General features: G+C 43.1%; 2 protein-coding genes across 2 annotated transcripts; one reads left to right on the forward strand and one right to left on the reverse strand.

Annotated features, from left to right (window-relative positions):
• Positions 1–4,962: 4,962 nt before the first annotated feature.
• On the reverse strand, positions 4,963–5,407 carry LOC108032853 (uncharacterized). Its single transcript, XM_017106853.3, has 2 exons — positions 5,275–5,407; positions 4,963–5,222 (listed from the first exon to the last, which is right to left on the reverse strand). Exons 1-2 carry the CDS (start codon positions 5,296–5,298, stop codon positions 5,064–5,066), a joined length of 183 nt encoding a protein of 60 aa, XP_016962342.2. The 5' UTR covers positions 5,299–5,407; the 3' UTR covers positions 4,963–5,063.
• A 19,523-nt stretch (positions 5,408–24,930) lies between these two features.
• Positions 24,931–26,748, forward strand: LOC108032938 (geranylgeranyl transferase type-2 subunit alpha). The gene has a single exon (XM_017107010.3). It carries the CDS (start codon positions 24,998–25,000, stop codon positions 26,522–26,524), a length of 1,527 nt encoding a protein of 508 aa, XP_016962499.1. The 5' UTR covers positions 24,931–24,997; the 3' UTR covers positions 26,525–26,748.
• Positions 26,749–27,917: the final 1,169 nt, after the last annotated feature.

The raw sequence follows: 27,917 nt of genomic DNA on the forward strand, positions 1-27,917 counted from the left end.
TCTCTCACGAATGAGCGAGAATGTTAATGGTAAGGACCCCGAGGGCACCACCGTCAGCAGGGCGCTTCCCACAGAACCCTTCGTATTTCGTGCTCCGGCATTGTGTCATTTCCGCTCGTTGCCTAATTTCGAAGCACTTCCGTTTAATTAGAAAATTCGCTTAGGAATCATAATGTATGTGGGAAGGGTCAGTAGCGAGCATTTTACCTACCCGGGCTCACCTATGCATTTCCATACGCACGTATTTGTTTAGTAAATTCTGTTTTCCTACGAAAGTATCTCGTATCCCCTGTTTTCCAACCCACTTGAATGGTCTTCGTTTGCTCTTATCGATGTTTGTCTAGTTTATGTGCCGCGCTTATGTTGTTTTTGGACTTCATTTCAGAGTTTTGTTTGCCTGCAACACGTAGGGCTTAAAGAAGAAGAGGAGCGGAGGACGTCAAGCTGGGCTCAAAAAAGAAATGCGACATGACCACGACTCAAATTTCCTAAGACAATCACCGTGGTGCAAGATTGGTGGATCCGAGCAAGAAGGGAAAGAGACATGGAAAATTATATTGTAATAAGAACGGAGGGAGATAATTGGAATTGGTGTTTGATTGAAGTTCAAAGGGCTAAAATAAAATGTAAGTAGATTGGTGGTTAGTTCAGTTCTGGGTTAATCGTATTCTTGGGAATCAAGTTCACATATTTAATTTTAGCGCCCTTCCTCCCAAGTTTACATATAAGCTTTTTTGCTTTTTTGGATACAAGGAATACTAAAAAGACGCAAGCCCAGTTTGCTTACATTTAAGGTCAGGAATTCGCAGTGGCCAGAAACATTCTTTAATGGTCACTAAACTAAGCCAAAACTGTGCAGCCAGCTAAATGTGGCGAGCACCAATACGGATCTTATCTGCAGGCCCTTAGCAAAAACATGAAACATTCCCGAGTGCTCTTATCGCGCTCCTTGGCTCCCCAACTTTGGCCATTCCACTGTGCAGCAAATGAAAAGTTTTCGGGGGTTGAAGGGCGGAAAATCCGGGGAAAGGGGACGGAAAACTTCCAGCAAGCAAATGCCTAATAGACATTAGGTGGACTGCTTCTCAACATTGCTCCTATACTCTTCCTTCCGATTTTTCTAGGAAACTGCCTCGGGATTGGATGCATTTAATAAGTAGGTAGTCTAAATAAAAATAGGATGCATACGAATACCATGGATATGATCAACATTTTTGTGTTTGTTATAATTGGAAAATTCATCACCCTCGTTGTGCAACGGGAAGGTATGGGAACATAAATTATTGTAACCCCAAAACTTGTCCAGTGCAAATGTCTGCGATACAAATGCAAATTAACAAGTCGCATGATGCCTTCAGCACATTTGAAATATTGGCTGATGGAAAATGAATCCCAAAGTCGGTTACATGGTTTCGTTGCAACTTTAAGGGTATTTAGGGGGCGACAACCAAAGAAAGGCATTCTCCCCCGACGTAACCGCTGTGTTCCAGGGTGGCATTACAAGTGGAAATTTTCAGTTTTGCAGCAATTTAGTTTAATTCCTTTTCGGCTGCCGCACGCCTCGAACTTAACGAGCGTGGGTAATTGAAGCCGTACACACGAGTCGCTATCCTGACAAGAGGCAGACACGTGAAGGCTGCCCCCTGGGCGTGCCAGTCGCGACCCCTCCCCACCCCTCGCTGTTGCTGTGGTGGCGGCCGCGTTTTGTTGCAGACTGTGGCAAATGTGTCATTAGGCATGTTTCATGACCCTTTGTCATGCACAAATAATTATAATTTAATACACTTGCCGGCAGGTTGCGAGCACAGAGGGGTGATCTGCCACGGGGGGGTAAGTTGAGATTTCAAGATAGCATTTTTCCCGAATACCCCTATTTGAGCGATTGCAATCTCGGTATTATAGAGCTAAAATAAAAAGATGATTGGAATTAATTATAATTGCCGTGGTATACAACGGCGGACACAGCAAGCCTTAACAAAACCTTTTAAAACTTATAAGAATGTCTAAAACTGTTTTATTTTCAGTATTGATTTAATTATTTTATTGGTTTAACTGGTAATTATTATAAGCTAACCAGTCTTAGCTTTTGATGGGTTGTTAAAAATAAGTCAGATCAGAAATGACTCGACACCCAGCTTGGACGAGCCGATTCAGCGATAATCCAGGCACCAAAGATATTTTTCCTCAACTTTTTGAACGCTGCTTTCCCGGGAGTTTCCTCTTCGCATTCCGTGGATGTCGCAGTGTGTTTTACTTTACTTTGTGCCACATAATTTCCAACAATTTGCTGAGGCTGCCTGCCACGAGTGCTCCGCCCGGCAATTACGACAGACGCAGGATGTGTTTTAGTGTCGCCCTGCCCCCCGAGAAGCGATGCTCCCCAGCCTTTGAGCCCCTCACCCAGCCTCCTTCTTGTCGCATCTAATTTGCACAGCTCGCGGCTAAATATGAAAAGTTTGTCTTGGCTAATTTGCTTTATGGCATTTTAATTGTATTTGCCCAGCCTGGGAAATTGCTGACTACCGACTGCCGACTGCTGATTGCCGGGATGGCTGCTGAAAATTTAATGAGCTTATGAATTTCAGATGGATGTTTGCCCCTCAGTGCACCTGACTGGAGTGGGGAGCTCGGAGGTATTGCTTGGGAGATAGTTCCGCGCCTTTGTTGCTGATAACCGCATTAGGCAATTATCGATAATTCATGAAAGTAATTGAACGCCACATCGCATGTGTGCGGATGTCTGGCCCCCGACGAAGTTTCTGTCTATGTTTGCCGGCTGAAAACACAAATGAGCACAGCAGGGCCACAGAGTGCAGATATAATTCTTATAAATAGACAACAAGAGCGGCCCTTGTCGATAGTTGGCAATCATCATCGCCAGCCAACTAGGCAAACATAAGCAAGGGCCACGAAAGGCCAACTGAGTTGCCGAAGCTCCCCATACCCTGGGGTTTCCTTGGAAAAGCATTGACGGGACTGTGTCTGTACTGATATAATGACTTGAAAAGTAAAACTGAAAAAGTCAGGCCTTAAATCCCCTAAGGGATCCGGGATACAAATAGGCTCAGCACGAGAATGGAATCAAGAACCTCACATGAATAACATTCTTTTGTGTTCATACTTAGCATGGATAAAACTTGAAATTCTCCTGGATTATTCGAAACTGTTAGTTAAGCTTTAAAATGGTAACTCGTCTTAATTCAATATTTTTTTGTAAAACCCATTTAGCGAATCTTTTATTTAAATGAAACAGACAAAACTCCCTATAAACGAGGTATCTCCTATTTGGCCGTCATCAAGAACAGAACTCGACGCCATTGACTTAGTTCGCCATGTTTCGACCTCCCCCGAGCCTCACACACTCCCACTGGGACGGGGACAGATAGAGAACATGTCAATATTGGCAACAAAGCATTGTCATTAATGAAACCAAATAAAAACATTAAATGTTAGCTGGCATGGCAGGAAAGTACACACGAAATACACAAAACTGTGTTCAGAATTTTGTGTTTGTGGACACACGCAGTCGTACTATTTATCGTGTGGGTCTGTATTTGCCTGGAAAAGTTGTTTCACAAATAAATAAGCGCTTCGAAATGGAAACATTTGCTCCATTGCCCATAAATATTTGTTACCGCTTATGTTGATTCAAATGGTTCGGATTGCTGCCTGGTAGAAGGCTCGGGGGTGGTTCAGATAGGTAGTGGTTACCGGGGCTGGCTTCGATTTTATGGCTGCACTTACTTGCACCTAATATAATATGGCATAAAGATGTATAATACGACAATTTTAAAGTTATTTATTTTAAATAGATACTAGAATATAATAAAATAAATCCCTGGTATTCCAATTTAAACAGCATCAGTATTCAGCAGGCTTACTATAAATGGCATTTAACTCAAAAAAATAAACAGGAGAGAACTATCGAGTACCCGAAACCCAGCTAAGTGCGAGTAAAATGCAGATATGAAAGCCTCAACAAGGATTGCACAGCTTATTTGCTTGTAACTTTTTAATGAATGGTCTGATTTAAGCCTTGATAATCAAACAAAAAAAACTTAGGCGCTAGCAAGGTTTTAGCGTTAAGGGAGTTTGTGGTCGTTAGAGTGCACATTGCACCCTGCTAGAATAAACTTCCGATGCACTTGCAGCTTTCTAGCTTTTGTAGATCTCAGCGTTCAGCCGGACAGACAGACAGTCGACTTGGCTCGTGATTCTGATTAAGAATATATAAACGTATCACGTCGGAAACGCTTCTTTCTGCATGTTACAAAATTTCCGAAGGATCTAGTATGCCTTTTTAGTCTACGAGTAACGAGTATGAACTCCATAGTCAAGTTTCTTGACCCTACCCGATACTTAGCTATTGGAATCTCAAGGTTGATACAGAAAATCATGATTTCAGGTCACAACCTAGTGGCGATTACGTTATTTGGACATAACTGCTTATCGATAATTCGGGTTACTCAAAAACGACAAACTTTTCGTTGCATTGTGAAAAATAAAAATATTTTTTACCTAAAATCGTTCTCAGTAGGTCAAGAAATAAATAGGGATTACTCAGTGGTTCATTAAAAATTATTAGCTACACCTTCAGTAGCCGTTTTTGGTATATTTTGTTAATAATTAAATATTTTATGAGCCTACTTCAAATTTTACACCTAGTATTTTTTCAAGCAACAACAATTTTCGTTTTTGCCTACTGTCTAAGTAGGAAGAAACTGTAAGAAAATAACAAAATTACATTACATTAAAATAAAAGTTTTTAGTGTAGTTTCAAAGTCATTAAAAATATTGGCAAATATACTTTATCCCCTCGTTGAGTACTATATTCTAAAAAGCCCACATAATATTTTAATTCATTTACGATTTGCTTTGCATATGCTTTATTCCCACTGCACTGCTGTATTTTTAGCCTGCTGTCGATTTCAGAGCGTTTACTCCGATTCTTTTATTGGACAGTGTTTCGTTTCTTGTTGAAATCGGCATTAAAGAATTCTCTCTGCGTGCCTCATAGGAATAACGTATCCGATATCCCTCGGGTCTGGTTTTGTAGAAGACAGCTAACGATCCTTCATGAGGGCAGGGAACATTTGTCGGATTTCGCCTTCGACCTCAGAACTTCCCCCAGCATCTACGACAACCGTTTCGATATTCAGCTGGTATCCTCCACCGATTGCTGGTGTTAATTCGAGGATAGTAAGACACAGGAAGAGATTCCACTGCAAGTCGTGACTTTAATAAGTAAATATCCGTGCTGTTCTCTATACTCACCCCTGATATTATGGTGAAAGACATGATGTTGTACTACCTGCCACCAAATTGCAACTAGTCAAATGCTAAAAACTCGGGTTATTCGACAAAATGTAGCTTATCGAAACAAGTTAGGATGCAAAACGAAAATAACATTCAGATAAAGGGTGGTAAGACCACATTAGAAGAACCAAACCACGTAGGTGACTCGAATCATTAAATACACTTGCAAGCGTGCAATTTAGTAAATTTTAAAAGACAGCCTTAATCATTGGTTTATAAATTAGTCATCATTCATTTCATTCACCTATGTTACTAGCTTTAATGACTGTAATTCAATTACTCTGTTATTGTTACTGTTTTTTAATCACACCCAGGCAGTGAGCAGATTTTTAATGAATTATAAGAAGAGGAATAAGACCAGTTATCATGACTAAATTAAATGCAACCCAGACCATTTCTTAAAAGCATTTATTTGACTCCCAACTAAGACACTTTTTAAACTGAAAAACATGTCTTATTGACTATTTTGACAGCCTGAAAATGTTGAGTGGAGAAGCGGGCTCTTGTGTTTATTGAACACCGATTGAAGTAAGTTCTGTGAACGGCCTCTTTGATTTCTCGTCTTGGGCTTGGAGCCCCCAACCTGTCCCCTTCTATCTTATCGGGGGCTGGCACACACAGTCACCTGTTCGATGCCTGTTTCCCCCTTTTAGCGGCATGTGTCTGCCTATCACTTACCACCTCAATTTTCCCGAAAAACCGAATGCATCTAATAAATAGGCGCACAATTAACAAGTTCCTAGTGATTTATGCCGACGTCGCCGGCTCGCATGGGTTTGTTCTGGGTTGTCGGTTGCGCTGGGTTCGGTTTGGTGTTCCTCTTCGGGACTGGAACTGCGATTTTATGGGCACCCCGACCGTGCTGCGGAACAATGCAGGAGATAATTTTTTACGAGCCATAGCTGGGCTGCTTCGCGTTCAAACGCCATATGTTCGGGATGGGAATTCGGCAGGGAAAGGGCAGGTAGTCCGTGGATTGTGGTCCGAGGTCCCGGGCCCCTTTCACAGGCCGCGTGTGCAATTAAACGATTTCGGGAAGGGCGTTGGGCATGCGCTCAGCCTTGACAGCGAATCCCATTAAGCAGTAAAGTCAATAGAGGGGCTCTCAGATCTGGTACTCCGAAGGAAGGGTTGTCTTCAGGGGAAAATCAATTTCATCTCGCTGGTCGCAAAGGCGTAGAGCTTTGCATCTGAGCTCTTAATTGATTATTCAATTTGTGATACTTTGGGTGAAGACGTCACACTGCATAAGTCATGTCGCACAAAATTAAGGAAGCAGTACAGTCTTTTTAAAATCAAGACAACTCCCTAATTTTGAGTTCGTAAGAATCAATCAAAGAGTCGGATTACGTTTCTGTCATAATTTGTCGAGGAAACCCAATGCTCCATTCCAGAATATCCGTATGGAAGAACGAGTATTTTCTGCGTGCCTGGGAGCGGTTCCCCGAGCCAACTGAGACAGTTGTCCAGGGAAAACTTTTCTAATTGCTCCGCCTGCAAGTTTTCCCTCATAATTTCCAAGCTGCGGCGACGATTGAACAAAGCAATATTTGCCCAAGTAATTTTCGGTTCAAAAAACTTTCCACGTTCCTGCTCGAAAGTTGAGCTGAGATGGCAGAAAATGTTGCGCCGGAAAATGATTTCCCAGCCACGTACTCCGGCACGTTGCCAACTTTAATCTCTCGGCTGATTCCGTTCCTCCATCACTCGGCTCCATCCGCCCCCACTAATTTTCGTTTAAAAGCGGAATTTATGTGAGCTCAGCAGTTTCGCTCCTAATACGAAATCAAATAGAACTTTTCTCGCACAGGCTGGGCTAGCTGAAATATATGTATTTTCGCGGGCAAAGCGAGAAGGAGGCACGAAAATCGTTTTGTTTGCCGGGCTCATCTTGATTTATGGTCAGGGGAAGTTCGCACATTGGAGATGCCATTATTTTGCGTATTTATACAAATGCTTTCCCCACACATGCACATGCATACGTGCCACACCATAAATCAATAAATGAAATTTACACGCATATTTTGTGTTACGTGCTGGGTGGAAATTTATTAGATAAAGCTTCTCCCCGGAGGGGAGCGGAAAGCTTTCCCCATTGGAAACTTGAATCCGTCGAATCATCGGAGCAATTCATTTTTCTTCATTAGACGTAATCTGGGGTTTCTACGGGTCATCTTGGGAGCAGAAAAAGCCAGTTAATTGCAGCCCAGCCCCCACCCTTCCTCCGCGTTGGTTCAATCAAAAACATTTGATCATCTCTCTAGAATGGAATCCTTAGAAGTCCCGTCCCGCATCAAAGCGAATAATTTATGCGGTCGCTTCTCGGAATGGATAAAATGAGTCTGTGGACGCGATGACAGGCCAAGAGACCTTGAAGGGAGCATACATACATGCCAGGCATACTGCATTCAGAGAAGTCGAGACAATTGCACTTGAGCGCTGCTCGGCCAGAAGGGAAACCCTAGAGCTACAAAAACGACATCTACATCATCGGGCCATTTGACACCCAACGAATTTTTAATTAAGGCCGCGAGTCCCATCTTGAGATGCTGCAACTAGCAGTACAGTGAAGGTTTCCTATTTAACTATTCTCGGTCCTTTGGTGCAAGTATCTTCTTACTTTAAGTCATTGGAAAATCATTTGTGTTGACAGTGGGAAAGGAAGGTTTAATGTAAATGGTATTTAAAAATATCTTAAATTGGCTAAAAAGTGCTGAATTGCATAAACATTTGCAATCTATCAACCAGTCGCTCTGAACTGTACCGGGTGCATGAAATTCTGCTGCGCCTAAAGACAGATATGCCAGATACGCGCGCAGAGAGCGGAAGACATATGGGTCCGTAGCAACATTTACCGCAGCCCCAGAATGCCCATAAAAATTGTCCGCACTGTTGTTGCTACTGCAGTTGAAGGAAACAAAAACAAAAAAAAAACGGCAGCAACGAAAAAAGAAGCATATAAACAACAATGTCATCAACATAATTGTATGTCAAGTGAGCGGGAGACAAAAAACATGGGCGAATGGATATTATTTTCAGGGGGTTGTAGCTTATAAGTGCACTGTTCCTTAAAAAACAATCATATTGAACATTTAGAGGCGATTAGTTTTCCCCACATATAAGTCTGTTGTCGGATACCGGTTTCATTATAAAGGCCGAGCCATGTTGCCGATTCATTCATATAAATTAGATATGTTTTGTAAGAGGTGTACCCCGAGAAACTTCCCGAAATCCGCCACTGTGCCAAGGGCAGGGGCTTAAAGTAAGGAATTGAAGGGCTCCCTGAGCACTATAAAATGAAAGCGGAATGGCTGGGTGAAAAGCGGGGCCAGGAACCACTCGAACGCGAGACCATGACGAGACAATGCAATCAAAGGAGCCACCAGCAGACGACGGACATTCGGGGCGCAGTGGTGGAGCCCCTCCGATAGACAGTCGGTTGGGGCAATGAATGAATGACGAGTCGTGCATATGCAATATTAAGCCATCGCAAAACAATGAAGGCGGGGCTGCAAGAAGGGGTCGATGGATCCTGCCCTTGACGATGAACACACTCCTAACAAAGTTCAACCAACTAGTTGTTTCAGGCGGTAAATGCAATTCAAAGGGCTTAGGCTATAACTATCAACATATTTCTCATTTTCACATTCATCAACAAGTCATATATGTTCCTTACATTTCTTTTATAAACAGTAAAATTACTGACATGTAGCTTATTTTTGGAATTGTAGGGCATCCAGTGCTCGATGTACATTCGTCACTCTACCTACCCCTTTGTGGGGTTATCTGCTCCGAGTGCGGCTCATATCGGATCATGTGTACAATGTGCGGCTTAGATGATGCGGGTCGTCCGATGACAAAAACACGGATTTAGCTGCGGCTGCACCTAGCATTTAGTATTTTACCATTCACGTCAGCGGCATCATCAGGCGGCATCATCAGGCGGCAGCCTCATCATTGTCGTCGCCAGCCCCTGCCCCTCCGCCCTCGTCCCCCTTCCCCACAGCATTCAGCCATCCAGCCACCCATTGAACCCCCACCCGCTCGACGTCATCGTCATCGTCATCAGCAGCGGCAGCAGTCGTTGTTGGTTTGTGTGTCATTGAAATGAAACGCCGGGCGAAGCCTCTTGAGCGGAATTATTATTACCACTTATGTAGTCGCCATCGCCAGCAGAAGCAGCACAAACTGGCATTGTTTTCCCACTGCGAGGCTTGGTTTTGTTTGCTTTTTCTTCTTTTTTGTCTCGCCTTCCTCGCATCCGTGCACTTAGAAAAAATCAGTACCATTGGTTTACATTTCATTGATAATCCTTTAAAAAATTATCCAATTGGTGGCAATTCCTTGTCAAAGTGGAAAATGTTTAAGCCATCTTTATGGTCATCCAATTGTAAGTATCCACTGCTGTCTAAACTTATGTACTTTGTTATTGCCGTTTGGGAACATCGCTGGATGACTTCCTATCTTTACCTTCGATTAGAGACCTTTCTTCGATTTTTTACTTCGAGGGAATAATGTTTTTCTCGGTGTACATGCAACTTTGTGTGCTGGCTACACTCATTTCCACATGAATGCATCGGCAGCAGCAGGAATCGGAGAAGGGGTTCCCATGTGTGGCATACCACACGAAACTGTAGACCCGTACCCATGCCCATACCCAAACCCAGCCAAACCGACCCTGCCATAAACCGCAAGTCGTTAAAAAAATTGTTTGAAAATTGTAGCAGCAGCAAATACTTGTAAATAGATGATGATGATGATTCCGCTGCGGATGCAGATGCAGAGGAAGGTGGAGACCCTTGCTCCAGATGTAATTCCGCATAAAACATATGGGCCTCGGAAGCCCCCTAGGGTGTCATTTGAATATCACCACTGAGAAAGGAACTCGAAAGCATTTATATATTCCAACACAACCTAACTTAAAACTAAATTAAAGGAGGAAAAGGCAACGTAATTGAAAGAACATTATACAACAATCACTTGATCTTATTGGAGCGACTAGATTGAAGTAAATTTCCTGGTGGGTATGTAATATTTCCCGGCTTTACAATCCTTCAGAAACTCTTTTTGAACCGTACATTTCTGTGGTTTAGAAAAGTCCTCAATTGCTCAACCAAATTCATACTTGGAATACATGATATTCAAATCTTAATTAAAAGTAAATAGCCAAGTGCTACATCAGTGTCGTAAAGTATATCATTATTCAAAGAAGATCTGAGTCCCCACGCTTTCTAGCTCGAAAGATCCAAATTGGTAAAGCAAACATTTTATGTACATTCGCAGAGACCAAACACACATCCGTCTTGAGCTATTTTCAGCATAGAATTCTCGGCGATTTCTCCTCGACTGCCACTCGAGGAGAATGGCAAGTGGCTGTCAATCGCTGCTCTATATAAGGTCTCACATATGCCTACATAGTATCCGCAGAATGCCCCTAATGTCCACTTACCGGCAGCCTACTTAAAAACATGCCGTGCATACAAAAATGGCAATCGGCCGAGACGCAAACTCAGAAGCAGGCGGAGAATCAGACGCGGACACAGACATCGGCTTAGACAGAAGCCGCATCAGTAGTCCGAGAAAAGCAGACTTTGGAAGAAAACAAATGGGAAAATGCACTTGGAGAATAAAATGCTAGGATGGGTGGAACCAGTTGATTCAAAACACATTAATGTCGTCCCTTCAGCAAATACTGCATATATTTAGAAAACCCTTAAAATTTTAAAGTTCTATATTTTTATAAAGGGTTGTGAATTGACTTGATCCGATAATACCAATGTGGTCACGTAAAAATGTGATGCTGCTCCAATCCATGGCGTTGTTTCCTGACAACTCTAAAAAAGTTAAACATAAAGTTTCATTTACTTGATGGCTAATTACCCTCCAAACTAATACAAACGAACTCCAATGAAAGGCAGGTAAGTTTCATGTAATTAAGCAGTTCACTAAGCGGACCAGAGACGATTATAAAATCAATACTAGGCATTTTTTTTCCGAGTGCGGGGCACTCATTACATGCCAAGAACATGCGACAGAGACAGCGGAACTCGGACGAGGGAACAATAAGCCTGCAGACTGTGAGCGAATGTGAGTGCGGGTGGAGGGAGTGGGTGGGTCGACGTCTTAGCAGGATTGGGGTTGCACGCGCCTCCATCGGCCCATTTCAAATTCAAAACCCAATTGCCGGTCATGCGAACATTAATTACACAACTGCGCAATGGCCAGCCAACGACAACAGCCACGTCCACTATGCGTGGCTATCTGTCTCCAAGCCGATCCAGCTAGAGATTGCAACCTTGAAGAGCAAAGGAAGATACGATGAATCGATTGAAATATTTTATTTCTTTTTTTAGGGATTGCGATTAGTTTTATTAGTTCTTACCAGAAAGAATTCCTCGCTTTGAGTTCCTTACAGAATATGGCATTCTTAACCATTACATATAACTCATCCGTTTGATTAGTATCTTGCTCTAAGGTATGCAATTATTAAAGATAAAGGGGCAACTTCATAAACATACATATATCGACACTCTTACCATCCCTTGACTCAGTGGTATATCCTCCCCTCTACCGCTTCCTATCTGGACTCGTGGGCTGGTTAAATGCTGCTCATTAAAGTAAATTACAATTGCTGCTTCGGCGTTTTTCTTGTCTTCGTTTGCATGTCGCATGTGGGCGTGGCACGTACTTTTCCGAGGGGCTGAGGGGTCGACTGGCCCGGGTTATGTGTAATTAATTTTGATTAACGGTTTCTGCTCCGGCGAAAACTTTTAACTTAACTGGAAAGCAAATTACACGAGCATTTCAGTGCCTTACGTTTTCCTTGGCCCGTCTAAGGTTTCGTGGTGGGAGCTCAGGGAACGGGGAGAAATGAATAGTTGGCTGCTGGGATTTGGTGGTTAATGTTTAATGAAAGGTTACCTGCAAGGGTTGTCAGCCATGATGGCCGGGGAGGGGCTGATAAGTTGCCAGAGGCTGTGACTCGAGCCAAAGAACCTGGAGTCAACTGGGGGAGGAAGTCGACTTGGAAAGTTTGCCACTCGTTGAGTGTGGATGTCACTGCGAGGGAAACAATCAAAGGGTGTTTTCTTGCGATGCCAAATTGGAGCAGGTGTAAGCGAAACGAGTGTCTTGTTTACTTAAATTAAAATCCGTTCCTAGAGTAGTTCATGACTCTCCCTTGCCATGGAAAACTAATAGAGCAAAATACATATTCTTTTACTTATCTATGGAGAAATATGTGTCTTTAAAAAATCAATAAGAACTTTGTGTATTTAGCACCAACAATTTCCTTTTAGAACTTGTGCAGTACAATATCTGCTATACTTTTAATGATTTGTTTCAGGAATGGTAGTATTTAGTATTATATGTTGAAAATTGAGTACATTTATTAATGATCTCCTTGGGTATTATAACATTTCACCCAGAAAAGAAGAAAGCACCTTAGTTTCCTCCAATAAAGCCATAACTGATTAGCTGCTGCTTGGCCCTGGCAACCATGTCTTGATTAATTAATACGCCCACATTGCAAATTGCACTGCCATCCTATCTCGTGAAATACGGCACAGCTGGGCCAGCAGTAAGCCCCAGCCCTTGTTCCCGATCCGCTGGCCCACTCCGCCTTTGAGCTTGAGCGGCGGGCGAAGGAGGAAAGACGAATGGAAAAAATGATTGCCTACTCCGGTGTCATAAATTAAAATCTAACAAAATAAATCAATAAAGATTAAATCTCACGAGAGGCACACAGTTTGCAGTGCTCGTAGTTTTGAGGCATAATCCAGCTTGCTTTGTCTGCTGGTATCTGAGTATCTCTATCTGTCTGCTGGCATCTGTATCCGAATCCGCATCAGTACGTATGTATGTATCTGGGGCCTCCTCCGTCGAGGAAAACGTGTGTCTGCATATGAAAGCGCCGCCTTGTGTCGCCCTCCTCTGTGTGTTTTTGTCAGCCCTCGGAAACTACTTAAGTATTTAGGTCTCTGCGCTGTCGCCTCTCATTTTGAATGCTGAATAGGTATTTAAATTTCATACAAATTCTATGGGCAGTGTCTGAGGGGTCTGTGTCTTTTGTAGGCCTGCAGAAAAGCAGTTCAGCAATGCAAAAGGCCGCTCAATTCAGTCAGGCGGAAAGGAGCTTAAAGCCCCTCGCCGCCCCTCCTTCGACATCCGCCGACTGTTTTTTAGGCTCCAGCAGGAAGAACAACAAAAATCAGTCGGATACATTCACATGTATTGATAAAGAATGCATGCGCTTTAATAATACGCAAAATAATAATGCGAGTAATAAAAAAGCTGCCGTGCAGCAACTACAATGCAAATGAAACAATCAACTTTGGGCCACAATGGAGGTTTTAGGAAAAGCGGCAATCTCTTTTTTTGTTTTGCGAGGGGTAAATGTGTGTATTCTTATATGGGAATGCCATTGTTGGTTCTGGGTGAGCATGACATAACTCAGCTTTCGACGCGGATTATCCGCAGCGGTGTGTAAGCTCAGACTGGTCCACGATTATAGAGCGATATCAATGGGTGGTCGTGTTCCCGGGATGACTGGCTGAACAGATGGATGGGACTGGGATGGCTGCAACGTGCACATAAAAGGTTACCCAGCCGCACAGAGTTACGGGTTACGAAGGGTTCCGTTGAAAAGAACTTGTAGGAGATGAGGTGCGCCTTGAGCCAACAAAGGTTGCGTTTCTAATGGTATGCCATGCAGCATTTCACTACGTTATTTGACAATATCTTTAAAATGTGATCGGAACGAATAGGGAACAATGAAAAGTTTATTAATCTGTTCTTGGTATGATTTCAGTGGACAGGATTCATAACTAATAACTAGCATAGCTATCTGGAAGCTTTACGAAATTAAATCCGCTGAAGTCGACTTTTAATTTTTCATCTAGTCCGTTTAGCAAGCTAGAAGTAAAAGTTTTTATTTAACCGTTCATATATCATCTTGATTAAACAGCTCTTGTAATTTAGATTAAGCAACTTATCAAAGAGTCTGGACGACTTACCAGTTCACTTTCAACAGATTAATTTTTGTTGACTCATTCCGTGGTGCTTGCTGCGATTAATTGTGGCACAACAATACATTTTTCAGCCTACAAAGACAGAATAGAACGCTTCGAAACTCGGACCTCTTTCCAAGCACCCCCCCCCCCCACACACACAAATTCTAGACAGCAGTATTTTATATTTTATACTCTTTAATGCGCATTGTACGACCGGCGATCGATCCTTCGCCCATTCACTATCATCGTGACCAGCAATCCGGGAGTCCGGCAATCCACGGGCTTCACTCAGCCACGACTGAGCAGATAAGCGATAAACGAAAACGGTGCCCGAACACTTATTATTAATAAGTGCACATTAATGTTTGCTTGATTAAGCGCTCAATCAAATGAAATTCTATACGCATGACGGTCGGAACGAAAAAGTGGAGGAGCATGCGGAAAAGGAGCGCAGTGAACAGTGCACAATGGGCGAGAAAGAGTTTTTCAGAACCCAGTCGCAGTCCTTGTAGATGGAACAATCGCCGCTAATTCCAATGCCTCATTTCGAGTAAACATAATTTATAACATGTGATGCCCGACCATTCTATACGGGTTTATTCTGCCCCGTTTTTTGAGCGCCTGCTGTTCTGGTTTCGTTTTCCTTTCGCGCCCATCAATCATAATAATATTCCACTGCACACACATCAAAGGAGGAATCTCGGTCTGCGTTTTATTTTCGGCACTTGATGTATCATGTATCTTTTACTGCTGAAGAAGTACACTACAAAAAGCAAAGCGCAATGTAACCTGTTTTTAGATAGTTTGCAAAATACAAAATAATAGATATAATTTTTAAAATTGTTACTTATTACCAGAAATGTAAGAGAGAAACAAGAGTTTAGGTTACTTTCCAGCTTGAAATCCCAGCGTACACAGTCACTTTGAGATATTCTTTGCCGTGTAACTGGGTCTGTATCTCCCTGCATTTTTCAGCGGAAGTGCCACGGCGAGGAGGAGATGCAAGCTGCACCTTGCAATAATGTCCGCCCCTCAGTCATCGTCGTCACTTTAATTGTTTGCACAGCAGCCGAGTTTCGAAGGGATCTGGTTTTTATCTGGCCCGACACACATTTACCGTTCTGGTGCCCGGCCATTGTTCGTCCACAAGGACCCCGGCATCGTGAGAATTTCTTAGGATCCCGGGAAGAGGGTTCTGCACTTATATGCAGTTTTTTGCATTCTGCCGGGAGTTCAGGATGTTTGCACCTTTTCACAGTTAGGATAAACGAATGGATTCGTATGGGTGTATCTCTGTGAGAGTGTATCTGGTGTAGGGTAGAAGGTATCTGGTTGCTTAATGACAGGTTGACAGACGCGACCTGCCCCTGGATTCATTAATGCGCCATACGAAAGCAATTTAATATATGCACTTCGCCCCGGATGAACAACAACAACCCCTAATGGAAGGGCAGCGCAACCGAGGGAAACCCTTTAGAAAATTGCTCACAGTCGAGTGTCTCCAAAATGTAAATGCAAATACAACGGGTACAAAAGTATCTCAAGTACTAAGCATTTCACGACTTGAGTACGAGTTGAATTTTATTGCGGCCTTCTCAAGAGCCGCACACAGAAATAAAATGAAAAAGAAGAAAAGAAGCTCAAGTGCCCAAGGAATCGGATTCGGAATCTGAATTGAAAAATGCTGAACAACAAGCAATACAAAAAGGAATTGCTATAAATCAAATAAATCATGGGAAGCTTAGCCATAGAGTGGAGCGTATTTGCACATGCTGGGAATGACTTCGAGACTACTCGAGACCAAGATCCCAGGGAACTCCACTCAGCCAGGTCTCATATCAACTGGCTTTTGAACCCGTTCGAAAGCCGAGCTATAACGCACTCCAATCGAATGCAGCCCACAGCGGATCGCATAAATTCAGAGATCACATCAATATAATTAAATGGAATATTGCGCCACTCAAACGGGGGGATTAACAAACATGTTTCGTTCTTATTTATCTCCAGCCTCGACCACTCAGATTTATGGTCCGCATTTGCGATACCTGCATACTAATTAGTTCGATTACAAATTGTCGTAAAACGTTCGAAAGCATCTCGCAAAATGTTAATTTCGACGTGCGCCTGCTGTTGTTGCCGCTGATACCGCTGCCGAACAGAAAACAACTATACTAACTAACAACACCAGTGTTATCATAACTAAAATGAAATAAGAGAGTTTATCCACATCGAGATTAAACTGTCATATGAAGTTTTATAAGATTGGCCCAATTCAAGAATTGATCATTTTAGTTCAGACGTTTGCCTTTAAAAAACGTTTTTCTTAGCCCTTCCCTCAAAAAACGACACCTAATCGGATTTCCTGCAAAAACATTTGTATGTATTGCAATTCATTTAACATGCTGAACTTCAATCGGACCCAATTTAATTAAAATTTGCTTCATGCGCAAAGCCATTTGTGACTTTCCGCCGAGGATGAAAATCGATAAACATAATTTGAATATTCAAATGAAAGCACACACACTGGTGTCCGTGAGCAACCGCCTTTTATAACCATGAATGAGAGCAATTGTTGAAATTCCCCAGAAGTATTTAGAATACTAGGAAGCCTCGCTCCCATTTGATTCAAAAGAAATGCAAATTTCGCTTTGTGCGTTATTCAATTTGAAGAGAAAAAGGAGGCAGCCAAGAAGCAGCTCTGCATTTAATGAATTATCCAGAAAATGCAAATGCCAAATGGACCGCCGCCGTCTGAGGCTGAAATGGAAGATGACTGCGAGGATTTGCAGGCTGATTCTGGATGCCTGCCAGGCGATACGGGGCTATTGCTGGAGTTGAATGCTGAATACCGAATGTTAAATGTTGAGCGTTGAATACTGGTGCCGACGCTGCCTGCAATTGTTTGTGTTTACCTAAGCGCTGCGCTCCTTTGTGCCCTTTCAGTGTTGCACGTTCAGGTCTGACGGGGCCTTGGCCCGGGATCCAAGCCGACTGGGCCAGCTCTGGGTTTTTGATTTTTCTGGTTCTGGCTGTGGTCCCTGCCTAGACGAGTTCGGGTTCGAGGCCTGCGACTCCAGTCGAATGCTGAGGGGCGAGGGCAGCGCAGCGCACTTAATCATATTCGATACAGATAAGCTTCACTGCCGGTACGTGCATAGAATTTAAGCATACATAATAATCATCGACATGCTCAAGGAGAGGACGTCGGGTTGCGTGGCCGGGGGCAAGGAACTACCCGTCTGAGTTACACTGGGAGAAAGATCGGGGATTCAGATGGGAAGTGCCGTAGACTGCATTGGGTAAATTAAATTAGGTATACAAGTTAATCAGTTTTTTCCACATTGCAGTTGCTGGAATTAATTTTAAATCATTTAATCCGATTCCGTTTGGGAAATTTGGCATAGAGATTAAATGCTAATGGTAAATTAAGAGCCATATTAATATATAAAACATCCTTTTGCGCTCCTTCGAGGCTTCTCCCGCAATACCTCGTACCCCTAACATTTTTCCCAGTGCAAGCTTGGTAAAAACACGAACGCGTAGCTAGAAAAGCCGCATCATCAAGCAAACAATGAGAAGAAAGAAGCCAGAGAGACAGAGACCCGGCAAGTAACTAGGGACAGTTTCGAGAACATGCCCAAAAGACTGGGGATCAGAAACCCCGACCCAGAGCAAACCATTTATAATTTCATACTATTATTATTCTTTACGAAAGACAACCCCTGGCGTCCCCCTCCCGGTCCATCCCTCTAACCAGTTGTTAGGCAGCTTTTAAGTTCAAATTATGTGCCGTATACCGTTGCCATAGTGCGGATAAAAATTTGAACTTGGCTGCCTGAAACGCTGGTCCGACCCCTCGCTGCGGTTAGTTACCCGGCACAAACCATTCGACCATCGAGCTTCCCATCCAGCTGAAGCCGAATCCGAGGCCCAGCCCAATCCGCAAAACCGCAGTCGAAAAGTATCTTTGTATCTGCAAGATTTGCGCCATTTGATCTTTGGCTGGCGGCATGGCATCTCTTGTTTTTACCTCATTTTTGCCTTTGCACAATTTTTTATTTTCATATTTTTTCATGCGCCTGCTGACTTGACTGCGCTGTTGTCTCGGGTTTCCAGCATATGCTGTCCAGTTGCGGCAGATGCCAGGGCAACGCACGGGAGTTTAATCACTGAATGGATGCACCAGGGGAGCGAGATTAAGTGGGGGAATTAAGTAGCAGAGGCTCCAGACTGCGATTAATTCTGGGCCCAGATCAATTAGCCGAACGCTGAGTTTCGTGCGATCCTGATCCTGTGCTTAGGTAGCAGGGAGGCTGCAGTTATCAGTTCCCAAGGTACTTAAATGTTGATTGGATGAGAAAATTCTTTGTTCTCTTTAATAATTATATCAAACCACTCCTTCATAATACACACACTTATTATGACCAACTCGATCTGAGCAAGGATATTTTAATTACTTGTGTTCCAGAAGAGAGTATGGAATATAAGCCCGTAAGAGTAGTTAATAGGCTCTTTTTACTTGTATTTTCATTTATTTAGAGAACAACAACCACCTCTTTATAATAAATGTAATACTGCGACGTCATGACAAAAGTCTCCCATGCGTTTTATGCCTCATTATCGAATTTCAATTACTTGCATATTTTGTCAAAATAAATTGGATACCTAGAAAACGATCACCAAGGCAACAAATCCCTCGTCAAACGAAACAAGTAAGTGTTTAAACGCTGTAGTACCGCCCTCCATTCATTAAAAAAGTGTCAAACAAATAAAAACCTTATGAGTGTGTTGTTCTTAACAAATAATGTTAGAGTTTGCGAGGAAGGCCACTTTAAAAGACGGGTAAACTCTCTTAATCAATAATTTATACATTCCTTGTGCTTAAAGACAGGAGCCAGCCCATTTCCATGAACACAACATACCCCCTTGCTTCACAAGTCCAGGGTATAAAAATTCCGCCGACTTAAACGACGTCCGAAATCCAATTAACTAGAACTATTCATATGGACAACGTAAGTGCAGTCGCTGGAAGATGGACTCAGGGTTCAGATTATGGGACAGCGGACGAGATGCGCAAACAGTAATCCAGCAAGAATCAAAAATATTAAAAACAAAATCAATGAAAGGCGAAATATCAAAAGCGGAATGTAAGGAGCGGAGGGTGACATTGACGAATGGGTCGTGCTGGGGAAGGGGAGGGCGAAGGGTGTTGGGCAAACGCTTAATTGGCATTAAGCACGTTAAGGCGAGCGGGGAATCCCCCACCCTGTGGGGTGGTAAGTGCTGTCAGGGCCAGCCAAGCGTTGGCAATTGTAATTAGGACAACGCCGAACGGGAATTTAAATCCTTGTGACTGAGGCTGAGCTGCTATTCTTTCGGGCGGCCCTGCTGTATCCTGGCTATTTATTTAGGCACGTTGTGTGAGCCCTGGCCCTGAGCCTTGAGCCGTGCGGCAGGAAAGCCTTTAATGCCCTCGGTAAACAACGGAGCGATTTACGCACACAAATGCTGCCCGGAACTCGGCAGTACCACTGCACTGGGCGAAAACCAATCGGTTTTATGTGTGAAAAATATTTTTGTAATCCATTAACACTCTTAAGTAATTTAAGTATAATATTATTTGTTCTATTAGAGCTAGACGTTTTATTTAATAAAACAATTCATTTACATCCTGTGTCCTAAGACCAAACTACTTTTGCTTGCTTTGCTGCCTTTTGCCTTGCACTTTTCCCAGTGCACTGGTCCTTTTTCAAGGAACTGCCCCCGTCACGTTGCATGACAACAAAGTTGCCTGGAGTCTGCCGTTCTTATTATTGCAATTATAATAATTGCGCACACAGCATCGACAGTTGGACAGGGTCCTGCCAGAGTCCTGCCCACACACACTCGCTGTCGCACGTAAATTGCACGCAGGAGCGGGAAAAAGGAAAGGGACTCTGAAAATAAAAACTAATTCACTTCTTGTGCTTCACAGTGCGCTCGTTTCCTGTCCTGTCGTCAGCAGATTTGCATAACTTTTTCCAATTTCAAAGCTCAAGCTGTGGCCAAGGCATGCTATATATTCGTACGTATATCTATATGCAAAGCCGCACCACGGTCCTCATCCTCCGGCCATCTCCGGTTACAGGCGTCGTCATCGTGGCGCTGACGTTGCCCGGCTGCTTCTTATTTACGTCAATTGCTTGCGCATTCGCTTAGCCCTTATTCGGATACACTTAGCCGATTAAGGACACGGTCGTTACGTCCAGAAGGATAAATAATGGTATTCCATCATAATCTGAGCACCATATTGATTCTGATATAGTGCCAGATTAAGTGTCTATTTTATACTATGAAAACAATTGATAACATTGGCTTTAAAGAAGTATCTCTGACTTCAAGTAAGTTGATTAATTAAGGATGCATATATATACTGCTCAATTATGTTTGAATTTATAGAAATACCTTAGTTTTAACGTTTACAGCAAGCCGCTGTGTTTTTCTTAGTGCATGAGGCTACGTGGGTAAAGGATAAGGGGACTGGGGGTGGCAGTTGAAGCCCATCAAGAGGATGGGCCACTGAATGCGAGAGTTTTCCTCCTGCGTGGGCATTAGGTGTCAATTTTCAGCGTGGCAGCGAAGTGCTCGGGAAATCGCTGAAATTTGCCTGGCAGCCAACTCAATGGAAGGAATGAAAAGCGGGGGCTGGGAAGACAGGTTGGCCAAGGAGAAACCACTGAATCCCACTGGGGTCTACTTGGATTACCAATTTGATGGTAACACTTGAAGTTCGGCAGCACGTGAAAATGAAAGTGTACAAGTTAATGGCATTTCTCGCAGCAAATTAGTGTGAGGAAATTTAAGATAGACCTTCTGTTTTATAAAATATTGTGTTTCCAAGTTGATTACATCCAGATGTTATTACTATCTTAATGAGCACTTACAGAAAGATTTCAAAAGAAAATTACTTAGACGTGGATGAGTTTTCCAGATTTTAATTAAATTAAATACTTCTTTTGCTTTGTTTATAGTTTATCATAGTTACAGTTTAACAGGATCACTATACAATCCCCTTATTTTTAATATCCTAAGTACATTATCCCCTACTTTACAAAATACATGAACTGTTTTATCACAAGATTCACAATCAGCTGATTCGATATGAATCGAAGTAAATTTAATTTCGACATCAAAGACTTTTATATCTGCGTCCCAGACTTGAATGCCCTTTGGTGAAGTGTAATTTAAAGTGCGGCCGTCATTACCTAATTTTCCTTCCTATCTCCTTCCAAGGATCATCCCCAGCAACGAGCACTATCCAGACCCCCGGGCCAATCTCCCATTCGTGACCAATCAATAGTTCAATCCCACTCATGAAGAGCCAGCAGAAACTTCATCAGGCAAGTCATAAAATTTAATTAGAAAAGCATTTCTCCAGCGAGAGTGACTCGGAGCAGGAATACAAATACAAAAATCTCCTTTATTGTTTTATGGCTGTGCAAAGAGGAACACAATAAAATGAACGACGGCTGGACCTACGGAGGGATATCCTATAAGTGGGCAGGGTCCTGGAGTTCCAGGGATGTTCGGGGGTCGGGCCGACCCGTCGGGGAACAATTTAGGCGGCAGCAGGTGCGAATGAAAGGGACTGCTGAGGATAAGACGTCGGCGATGTCTTGGAGCGGGAAAATCAATCGTGCAGCGAATCAAAGAAATGTACATGGCCGCCCACCTACATATAGATGTGCACTGCTCAACAAATTGGGAGGGTTTAAAAAATATATTACTACATTACAAAGTGGAGCACAGTATAGTATACTAATTTTAAGATTTAGGTATTTTTACTGACATACTTCCGAAAATAAGTACAACTACTACTAATATTGTAATGCTCTTTGAAATTTTGGCGGCAGCCTTTAATTAGGATTCCAGTAGAGACTCTTTTCCAGCGATTTCTTTTATTTCATATTTCCATAAGAGTCGATAAAAATTCGTTTATATTTTCCTTTCATATCAGGTATTTTGTATTTAGCAGCAAATTCGCGCAACGCTCTGAGATGTGGGCGTGTGCCACCCCCTGCAGAAACGCGTTTATCAAAGTCAGTTCCCGGGGGTGGATTCGCAGCCGAGGATATGGGCGGGTGCCGGGGGCGGGGGCGTGGCAGGTCCTGGCTTCGTTACCGTTAGACTGCGGCTCCTGCTGTCGCTCCTAATGTGATACGCATCAATTTATGAAATTTGAAATATTATGACTGATTTTGCGCGTCTCAAATGCGGCTTTATGTGGGTTCGCATTCGGGTAGGGGTTCGGCCTGGGTCCTAATCTGGCCAACAGGTCAGGATGTGCGGTACACAGGGGTTGCTGCAGACCACTCAGCTTAGGTGGAAATACTCGCAGCATCCTCGGAACATCACTCACATGACTCGCTAAGTAAATTGAAGTAGCTGCGACAATCACAAAGGACCGGCAATGAAGCGAGATTTCTATTTTTATGACAACGCCAAACAAAAGCGGCGATTTAAAGCGAATGTCGGAGATCCGGACGGGAGGGTTGATTGGTTCCATCTCCGAAGCACTAGCCAGGAAAACCAGAACTGTCAGTTTGGCAAACAAAAGATTCCGAACAGAGTTCACAAAAAAGAATGGGTGAGCTGTTTTTTTAATTCGTCTATGTACCAATCATAAATTATTCGCAGGACTCTAAAACAAAATTGAATGAACTACATTTTAAACCCTTATCGGCGCAGGTTTTTGTATATTTCTATGTTATATATTTACGTTATTTAATGGGCTGGTAAGCGAAACAATCATGTTTGGTATTACCTATTTAACATTAAATAAAAAAGAAAAAAAGTTTTAATCAACTTTTGGTACGTCGATAGATTTTGAAAAAGAACGTCAAATAAAATGTACCTTAAAAAATCCCCAATCATTTGCGATTTTTGGGCGTTTAAGTCACCTGACAGACACATATTAAACTGCTCAGAACTTTTTATAAAATGCTCCAATTCTCTAACTGTTTTCCATGATGATGGGTATTGATACACAAAGCAAAATCTCATTTACACTTTTAGGAAGTCTTTAATGGTGGGGATCGACAGGCTTTAGCATTGGGTTCGTTAGAGAGATATTCACACATGCGGATAATAAACTTGTCCTGAACCACAAGCTAAGGAATTTGAATCAAAAATCCTAGCTCGTTTGCTCTTATAGAATCTGAGATGACAGGGTTCACAAGGACAGACAGAAGAAGAAACAGAACATAAAACATATAATCATTTTTTTATTATTTCTCTGATTTTTCCTTTGACATCTTTTCCTTTTCCCACCAAATTTCCGTTCGTTCCCATGGCATATATCACTGTGCGCGGCAGTCCTTGCAGTTAAGAAGCGCACCAGGGGGGTATGCGAAGGAGACTACTAAATATACAATAAACAATCGATTGTTTCGAGTGACACATCTATCGAAAGGTATTGCAAAAACTAAAAGAATTGCATTCCAAGATGAAAATGGTGGTGAAAGTGTAAAAGTCAAAAGTAAAAGTAATTTTTGTCAGTTTGTCAGTTTGTTCCAAAACGTTATTTTAGAGTCCTAAAATTAGTTAGTAATACCACTCCTCGAAAAACTAACTAGTTTGGCGAGACCCATAACCCATAACTTGTTAGCTACTAAAGGTACAGTGTTGGGCTATACGGCGTTAGAAAGGTATTTCAAAATGCTATGTACGCCTTTTAAACACGACCGTTTAAGAATATGATCCAAAGTTCTGAGTGCTTAAAAACGGCTATTACGATATTAAATAAAACGTTAACGTGTATAGCCTTTGATATTCCCTAACTTTTGGCGTACGACACATTCTTGTCAAAATAGCTGTTTCGAAATTATTTACTAACAAAAATGGCCACATTTACCAGTTTAGAGCATCTTATACTGCCTGTGCATTCGCTTTTTTTTTTGTGCGAATCCAAAACTCTATTCGAAGGTTCAGAAAAGAAGACAGCTTAATAGAAGAATCTTTGATTCTACCACTTTTGGAAAAACTAGCTACTTTGTGAACTAGTGAACTACTGCAGATACAGGCTTGTACTAAATGTCGTAAGAAAGGTATACTTTTTTGCGTATGCATACGGTTCCACATAAAATTTTACTAATATTTATTTAAGAAAGTTGAACAAAAACACCGTTGAACGAGCTAAAAATGTATGTATTATTTGTTAAGAAAATTTTTTTTCCGATTTTTCCTATGTTCGATCCGTTTTGTTCCGACTTATATACTACCTGCAAAAGAAAGAAGACTTTTGAAAAAAGCCAGCCCCATAGACTGAGAAACGGACATGGATACATCGACTCGTCGAGTGATGCTGATCAAGAATACACGTACCTTATGGGGTCGGTACCGTCTCCCTCACTGCAACCTTAAAAATAAATAGAACTGTAGAAATGGTATAAATTATTTTGAAAATGCGCGCTTTGCTTAGTGCCCTTGGAATCCAATAGGTGGAGCCTTTTTAATTAGCAAGTACATCCGACGGGCAGCCGATACACACTCCCAGCACTTATCGAATATTTTTGGTATATTTTTTAGCGTGACCGTTCTTCAGCATGACAGTTCGGTATTTTCGTGTACATAATTTACCTTGCTGACTAAGAATTTCGTTATCTAAACAAATTTAATTTAAATTAAGGACCATGCACGGGCGTGTCAAAGTGAGGACCACGGAGGAGGAGCGCGAGCGCAAGAAGAAGGAGCAGGCTCTGAAAGTGCGGGCGTATCGGGCGGCCATGGGGAGGATTCAAAAGAAACGTGAGGCGGGGGAGCTGGACAATGAAATGCTCACCCTGACGGTTCAGATCCTGCAGCGCAATCCGGACGTGAGCACTCTGTGGAACATTCGCCGGGAGTGCGTCCTGGAGAAGCTCTCCAAGCTGAAGGAGGAGGCGGAGATTGAGGCGAAGCAGCCCACACAAGCAGAGCCCCTGGGGGATAAGCCCCCGGAGAAGGATGACAAGGCCCATTCCATATTCACCTGCGAACTGGACCTTACCGAACAGTGCCTGATGGTCAACCCCAAGTCCTACAACGCCTGGCACCACCGCTGCTGGACCCTGGAGCAGGATCCCCGGGCGGACTGGCAGAGGGAGTTGCAATTGTGCAACAAATACCTCAAGTACGACGAGCGCAACTTCCACACCTGGGACTACAGACGCTATGTGACCGCCAAGGCGGCGGTGCCCGCCGCACAGGAACTCGACTTTTGCACCGAGAAAATCAAGGTCAACTTCTCCAACTACTCGAGCTGGCACCATCGAAGCCTGCTGCTCCCGGAGCTCTATCCCAACGAGCAGAGGGATCGGCCCATGAGCGAGGAAAAGCTGCAGCAGGAACTGGAGATGGTGCTGACGGCCGCCTTCACGGATCCCAACGACAGCAGTGCCTGGTTCTACCAGCGTTGGCTGCTGGGCAGTGGTGCTCAACTGGATCAGGTGCCCAGGATAGCTGCTTTTCGGCTGGAGTCTCACGGGGCAGTCCTCGCCATAGATAATCCCTACCCAGATCTGGAACAACTGAAGGCCGAGTTGGTTGGCGGAGGACAGACAGTTAAATTGCAATCTTGGCTGCCAGTAGACCGCACCGGCACCTGCTGGAAGTGTCAGCAGACCTTTGATTACCAAAGAAACTCAACCTACTCCCTTAAGCTTTCCGACCAGGAGGTCAATCTCTCACCCCTGCCTGGCTCCGGAGATGGAGCTTTTTACTTTACGCCACCGCATGCCGCCGCCAGTTGCAGCATGGAACTCTTAAAGGAGCTGCAAACGCAGCTCCAATCCTGCCTAGATCTTTTGGAATATGAACCGGACAGCAAGTGGACTTTACTTACAAGTGCCCTCCTAATGCGTGCCATTGACGTGTCAGCCAACCACGAAAAGAGTTTGGCCCACTTGGCTAAGCTGGAGAAAGTAGACGCAATGCGGGAGGGATACTACAAGGACCTTGCTGCCAGGTGGACCTTGGAGTATGAGCTAGCGAAGTGGCCACAAACTGAAGGATTCCCGAGGAACTTCACGTTGGCGGAGGATGTATTGCTGGCCTCGCTGCCTTATGGACAATACTTTGTCATTGCCGACGAGTTGAATTTGTCCACCAAGCTCAGGGAGCAACTGGGAGACTCGGTGCCCATAACCTTTGTTGACTTAAAGGTGAAAACCGATTTGTAGAGTAGACTAAGTGGGAACTTTTGTTTCCTTTGAACTGGTTTCGATAAACTATTTTCCATTCGGTGCTTTATAGATTGGCTACCCTGGTAGAATTTGTTAGGAACAATTTAATTTAGCATTTATTCATATATATAAAAAAAAAATTTTCTATAACACAGTTTTGTATGTATATAATATCAAATAGTACGATTTATAAATAAAAAGAAGTGTATTATTGAAGCTCATTACGAAATTCTTTAATTCGATTTTAATTCAACTCAAACATGACAAATTTGTTTCTTTAATTTTAATTTAACATTCCTTTTGCCTACAAGAATATGATTTTACGCAACAGCGTTTTAAAAAGCTTTCTGCCGAACTACTCATATGTAGCCTTGCATCTGTTGAAAGCGAGGCTGTCTACCAAAATTGCTGACATCTCGCAGCCATCCATTATCAAATGTTTCGGGTTATAAATGGGAAAACCATCAACACGTCGACATGCAACCACTGGCTACTTTAAGCGCTCCCCGAAGCTGCCACATTGCTGAGGCATTCCTTGACGTTGCAGCCTCGCTGCGATGTTGATGTTGCTGTTGCTGCTGCTGCTGCTGCCACCGCCACCGATGTCGCCATGTTTGTGCAACGAGGCGCTGCGAGATTTGCGGTTTTTTGGCGGCTCTCGTGGTTATATAAATTATGCAAGACCCTCGAGATGGAGATGCTCTGCGACGGGATGGCGAGGAGCTCAATGCGCGTCCACAACATTGGCAGCCACATGTCATTACGTGCCGCAGCTGCACAAAAGCGACTCACTAAAAGAAAATGTTTCGGGAACTGCGCATTGGGAATCATTCATATTCTGTATGCGGAAGGCCAAAATAATGCTCTTCTAGAGCAATGCCATTTTTAGGGAGCATTTTCATTAGATTGAAAGCACATAAACTAGAAGATTATTGAATCACAAATAAATTAAAATATTTCAAACTTCTTAATTCCCCCCTGACTGTAGATTTTTATACCATAATATAATATTATAATACTAACTTAGAAGGATGATGGTAGTTCCTGGTGGATCACAAGAAGAAAGTGGAAAAAAAATGTAAGGATCCGTTTTTTAAGACGACAACATTTTTTGTTTACTAGTGAAATCGGAAGCAACGATCTTAGTTTGATGTGAGTTTTGTTGTATTTTTGTCAGGTGCATTGGGCAGCAGAGGCGGCGGAGTGGGAGGCTTAAGGATATCCAAGACGAGGAGCGTTTGACAGGCGTGTGAAAGGTCGCCAGACGTGCCTGGAGCGGAGCTCCTCGGTGATGTCGTTCCCACTTGGGTGTTAATACACGCCCGCAGGTCCTCGACAGGGGGCGGGACAGGAGGCGCACCTGTCACGTGGCAGGCCACACTGGCACACA

Source organism: Drosophila biarmipes, chromosome 3R (assembly GCF_025231255.1).
Source record: "Drosophila biarmipes strain raj3 chromosome 3R, RU_DBia_V1.1, whole genome shotgun sequence".
Taxonomy (NCBI): domain Eukaryota; kingdom Metazoa; phylum Arthropoda; class Insecta; order Diptera; family Drosophilidae; genus Drosophila; species Drosophila biarmipes.

What these genes read in the sequence shown, in the direction of transcription:
- LOC108032938 (XM_017107010.3), top strand. Translation starts at nt 24,998, where the DNA reads ATGCACGGGCGTGTCAAAGTGAGGACCACGGAGGAGGAGCGCGAGCGC.
- LOC108032853 (XM_017106853.3), bottom strand. Translation starts at nt 5,298, where the DNA reads ATGTCTTTCACCATAATATCAGGG. An exon ending in CTTTCACCATAATATCAGGG is followed by an intron (nt 5,223 to 5,274) that starts GTGAGTATAGAG and finishes CACGACTTGCAG; the next exon opens with TGGAATCTCTTCCTGTGTCT.